Below are 5,392 nucleotides of genomic sequence, written 5' to 3' on the forward strand. Positions count from 1 at the left end.
CTCTGCTTTTGCGTTAATTTCTCGTAAGAAACTAGTTTTTCAAATTAAACCATTTCAATTACAGATTCTAATCTGCCGTAGCTTTTTTGAGTCTGTATCGACCTACAGGGCGAATACAGAATCTGCTAGAGTTGCTCTAACCCCTTATGTCCTTGTCTTTTTCATTACTCCGTAGCAACTGCATGGGCTAAAAAGGAAAAAAGGTAAGCACAAGTAGTAGTTTGGCAATCGAAGGGTTAAACAAGATCATTGTGGTGGTCAAATATCAAAGTGACTCGGCAATTGATACCAAAAGAGACAGAGATTGTATTAAAAGATTCATGGTATTACAACAGGAGAGAAGATCTGAGAAAGTGATGTGCTAATAAATTAACAGTGTCTAGCAAACATGCTTTGGCTAACAAAACATGCCCTAGCCAAGAAGCACAAAAGAATTGTCAAAAGTAATGTGGTGAGATTGCATGATGGGGATGGTGAACTAACGATCCAAGCTTGTGAGCAAAGGCTAAGTCAACAAGCTAATGACCTCATGAAGGGAAAAGTGAAAAGGATGTTGCTAAAGGAGAGGATACATCCAGACAGAGACAAGAATTGGTGAACTCCATTAAATATAGCCATGACTATGCAGGTGCATAAAGTAATGTTGAATAAACCAGATGCTGAGCATCAACAAAAGTTCTACGGAGAAAGAAAAAGGAATCAACAGCCATCAAACATGAACAAATAATCACATAGTGAATGGCTTCAATATGCCATTGACAAAGGATATAGTTGTCATAGTAATGAAAAAATTGCACAATTTGATCAGCTTACTTCAAGGCACCAAATATTTGATTTGCTTGATCAAGGACAATGGCATCTGATATCAACAAGGATCAAGAAACACAAGACGAAAAGGGAGAAGGTAAACTTAATTTGACAGAATGGTAAAGTTGAGCATGAAGTTGACAGAAGCTGCTACTATTAAGTTGAACATTAGTAACTATCACTGTGGAGAGATGTAGTAGCAATTAGTGATCAGAATGCTTTCCTTTTTTCCTTGTCTTAGGATCGATCGAACCGAGCAGCTCAAGAAGCGAAAGAAGAAGACAGTTGCACCAAGTAAAATATAGTGATGCTTTAGCTCTATTAATAATTCTAACGACCTAAAGCCTGAATTGGGCGCCAAGCAGATGCAGTAAGCAAGCAAAGATCCTTCCATCCAAGCTTGAGAGTGCCATTCTCTTCGAGGAGAGTGTAGCCATCCGAGGGGAACATGCCGAGCAGCAGGGAGGCCTGCGCGGCGGCGCTGCCCGCCAGCGACGCCGCACGGAACCCCGACTGCGCGAGCTTCTCCCGCCAGTTTCCGAACTTGATGTCCCCGGTGCGTGCGGGGCCGCCCACAGCCAGCACATTGCGGATCTCCCTCGCCAGCAGCTGCTGCTCCACGACGTGCCGCTCCGAGCTGTCCTCGCCATAGCTCGCGTCCAGCGAGTCGAAGAGCGCCGAGTAGTAGTGGATGGCCTCCACGAAGCGGGCCAGAAAGGAGCCAGAGTGGCTCAGGTCCTGCTCCACCATTGTCACCACCTTGGGCGCCAACCTGAAATCCGTGGTCCACATACTAAGATCAGCACATCAATTTAAGGTGTTTCTGCTGAACTAGGAGCACAACCACTAATATAGAGTTGCATGGCAATGATGCATCTAAGTCAAAGGACATTTTAGTTGATTTCTTGGCTCCCCGTGCATACAGTACAATGCTTAGCCTTGGGAGGAGCAGACCAGCTTTTCAGCTTAGCCTTTTCAACTGATTAGTGGTAGTGCTAATAGGTTAGTAGTAGATGACAGTAATTTCAGTTTAATAATCAACGTTTATGCGCACTTGGAACAAGAAAGTTGCAAAGCTTTTTAGGATGAAAAGTTGGTCATGATGATAAAAACTTTTAGCTCGCTCCAGTATCTTTCCTCTCAGATCAAATGGAACACAGATAGAGCACTTGCAGTAGAGTAGAGCGGGAGTAGTTTATATTTTCTTCTCGGATCACCAAAGACGATGGAAGGAAGAGCATAAAAAGTTGGTCATAATGACGAACTTTTAGAACTTCTAAACTCCATCTCTTCTTTTGCTGCTCGTTATAGGTCGTTAAATCAATCAATGGCGTACTTGGACCAGTACCATACTAACATTGGTGATTGATGCCTGATGCCAAGATGACTTGATATTTCTGAAGTGAAAAGTTGGAAGACTCATTTCACAATGGAAGCAACAGAGTACAGTACCTTTGGATGAGGTTGAGTGTGTTGGAGTCGTTGCCGGTGACGTCGTAGAGGGAGTGGTGGAGCCAGTGGACGGCAACAGCCTCGCGCCGCCGCGTGTCGACGCCGAGCTTCTCAGGATCAAGGTTCCCAGCTTTGCCCGCCACCGGGTAGAACTCGAATGGCAGGCCCAGCGTGTGGGCGAAGTCCGACAGCCGCTTGCCGGTGGCCTCGAGCGCCTCCATGGAGGCGCCGAGCCCAGTGAGCCTGACCCTGGGCGGGCCGCCCGGGCGGGAGGCGAGGATGTGGAACAGTCCCGGCCACTGAAGCCCCTGCATGATGTCGAGGTCCACGATGTGGACGCGGTCCTCCCGCTCGAACGCCTCCTGGATGGCCTGGTTCGCCGTGAAGTGGGAGAACTTGACGAAGGGGCTGATGCCGTTGAACACCTGGAACGCCGCGGCGACGCGCGAGTTGACGAGGCGGGACGCGGCGGGGGACGACGCGTTGGGGAGCGGCGCGTAGAGGCCGAGGCAGGAGCTGACGAGGCGGGCCGACATGGCCTCCGCGAAGTAGGCGGCGACGCGCTGCGTGGAGGTGCCGAACGGGGTGGCCAGCTCGGCGATCTCCAGCAGGGCGCGCTGGGCCTCGTCGAGGTCGTCCGAGTTGACGGACTCGGCGCACTGCAGAAGGAGCGTCAGCAGATGGAGACCCTCCTCGTCGCGCTGCCTCCGCCGCTGCTCCTCTTTCCGCTCCTTCAAGGCGGCGGAAGCTGCCGCCGCAGCGGCTGCGGCGGCCGTGGCGGTTTCCTCCGCGGAAGGGGGCGGCTTCGGCGACTGCGGCGGCGGGTTCTGCTGCTCCTCCTCGCGCCGCCGCTTGTCGGGAGGTGGCGGCTGAGGGAGCGCCGGCACTGGCACTGGCGGTGCGGAGAGTATCGTGTTGCCACTGGGTAGGAGCGAGGGCGGATGATGGGGAGGAGGAGGCGGCGGCGGTGGGTGCTGGACAAGGTCGGATGCGAGGAGCGAGCGGAGGCGGAGCTCTAGGAGCGAAGCGAGTCCGGGGTTACAGGGGTGGATGATCTCCCGGACGTTGTGGATGAGCTGCGCGACGGAGACCGTGGCGCCGCTGCTCCCGATGATGTCCCGAATGATGCCGTCCACCCACGCCGTGCTGTTGTTGCCCGCGTTAACCTCCGTGGCGATCTGCGGCGCGACGACGACGTCCATCGTCGCCTGCACTGGCGCCTGCAGGTGGCCGCCGAACGCCGGCAGTTGCATGGGCAGCGCGGGCAGCTGCGCGGTCCCTGCCACCGCCGGAGGGAGCAGCAGAGGCTGCTGCGGGGGCGCTGGTCCGCCCGTAGCGGCGGTGACGTCGGAGAGATCCCCCGTGACATGGCGGCGGGGCGGTGGCAGGTCGACGTCCGGAGCCGGGCGCTTGCGTACCATGGCAGCGGCGCCCTCCTGGTGGTCTAGCTGGTCGAGGTAGAGGAAGAGGTCGGAGGGAGACGAGGAGGGGAGCGGTGGGAGCAAGGCGGAGTGGGAGTCGGAGGCGGCAGCATGAGCATGGGAATAAGAGGAGTGGTTGGGGGCGGAGGAGGAGGACGAGGGGAAGAGGAGGAGGGAGGAGGAGCCCATCTAGAAACGCCAAAGGGAAGCCGCCGCCGCCGCTGCCAAGGCTCGCATGGCGAGCGCAGCGCGGGAGAGGAGAGGGGACGGTGGAGTAGCTGCGAGCTGTGATGCGGTGGCGGAGGAGTAAAGGGGAAGACGCCGACGGGAGAGGAACAAGGGCGTAAGCACAAGGGGCTTGTGTTAGCAAGGACGGTAATTTATGGAGAGAGCCGTAGCAGACGTAGCCGCGCCATTGGGCTCTCTGTCATCTTTGTTTCTTTTTTCTCACCTAAAAAAAATCCATCCATGTGTCGTCTCATTTATTTATTTCTCGGTCTGATGAACTCCTCTGATGATCGTCTCATTTATTTATTTCTCGGTCTGATGAACTCCTCTGATGATCGTAGTAGTGATGTCCATCGACAGTGAAGGCCCGTTGGTTTGTCGGACAAAAGAGCCTTCATCTCTTCAAAATTAGTACATGATGTTCATAATGTGTATCCTTGTCTCTCCTTTTCTTTTTTACTACCTTGAACTGTCACACTGTCTTACATCAATAAACATAGGATGTAAGTATATTTTAAAGTATAATACAGTAGTTATCTAAATAGAACACTAACAAGGACTATGTTCTAGTGCAAAATATGATGAATTGTTTTCAATCCTACTAATCTAAATATTTTGCATATACTGGTAGTCAAATATATTGCCTAAGCACTTTTTAGAATCAATTGGGGCTACCCCACAAAAATAAAGAATCTATTGGGGCTGATTTGGTTTATAATAGTTCCAAATAATAAAAAGACAGAAAACAAAGGATTGGGACGTCCTCTCCACTCTAATCCTTAGTAAATTACTATGAGATCTCACATGATGCTAAGAATTCTTAGAAATTAGGTCAATGTGGACACAATCCTAATAAATCTAGTAACCTCGGTTTTCTATAAAATGAATGTCGTACATACGAAAAGAAATCCCGACATTCAAATTCATATGAGAATCTGCCAAAAATCCTGCAAGCCGAGTGAGACCTTATAATTGCAAAGGGGGCTATGTTCTGGATTTCTTTTACAAAGGGAGGTATCTGACTTTTCCTATGCAAATGAAGTATTAACAGGGTCTCTTATGCACAATGAGTATAAAGAAAGTTTGAGTGCTTCATTGTTTCATAGGATTCTCAAAAACACATGAATAGGAATTGAAGTGGCACGCCCTATTAAGCCTAAGATTAGAAAACTACATGAATTTGGAACGATGTGTTTGATATCACCCAAGAAATTTGATTCGGTGGAAATATTCCTTCAAAATTGAGTGCAAATTAATCCTTCGAAAAAAATATCAATGGATTATAATCCTTTGAAAACCACCCAAGGATTCAAATCCCGGCATTCCCATTGAATTCCTTTGAATCAAAGGGGGCCTAAATGAATGTTAAAAAATGAGTCAAACCAGGACATAGGAAAATGGACCATAAGAATCTGACCGCACAAATTATTTACCAAGTGGTTGTTAAAATACATAAATATTAAAATCATATTTAAAAGTCTATA

The 5,392-nt window shown here is 49.8% G+C and overlaps 1 protein-coding gene across 1 annotated transcript; it reads right to left on the bottom strand.

The window, feature by feature from the left end:
- Positions 1-809: 809 nt before the first annotated feature.
- LOC123448109 (protein SCARECROW 2-like) lies at positions 810-4,097 on the bottom strand. The gene is made up of 2 exons (XM_045124882.1): positions 2,260-4,097; positions 810-1,579 (listed from the first exon to the last, which is right to left on the bottom strand). Exons 1-2 carry the CDS (start codon positions 3,867-3,869, stop codon positions 1,138-1,140), a joined length of 2,052 nt encoding a protein of 683 aa, XP_044980817.1. The 5' UTR covers positions 3,870-4,097; the 3' UTR covers positions 810-1,137.
- Between the last annotated feature and the right edge of the window lie 1,295 nt (positions 4,098-5,392).

The sequence above is a fragment of the Hordeum vulgare genome, chromosome 4H (assembly GCF_904849725.1).
Source record: "Hordeum vulgare subsp. vulgare chromosome 4H, MorexV3_pseudomolecules_assembly, whole genome shotgun sequence".
Lineage (NCBI taxonomy): Eukaryota > Viridiplantae > Streptophyta > Magnoliopsida > Poales > Poaceae > Hordeum > Hordeum vulgare.

Bases quoted from the DNA above. Each gene is read 5' to 3' on its own strand.
- LOC123448109 (XM_045124882.1), bottom strand. From the start codon at position 3,869: ATGGGCTCCTCCTCCCTCCTCCTCTTCCCCTCGTCCTCCTCCTCCGCC. The intron at 1,580-2,259 runs GTACTGTACTCT...CACGGATTTCAG, and splicing joins ACACTCAACCTCATCCAAAG to GTTGGCGCCCAAGGTGGTGA.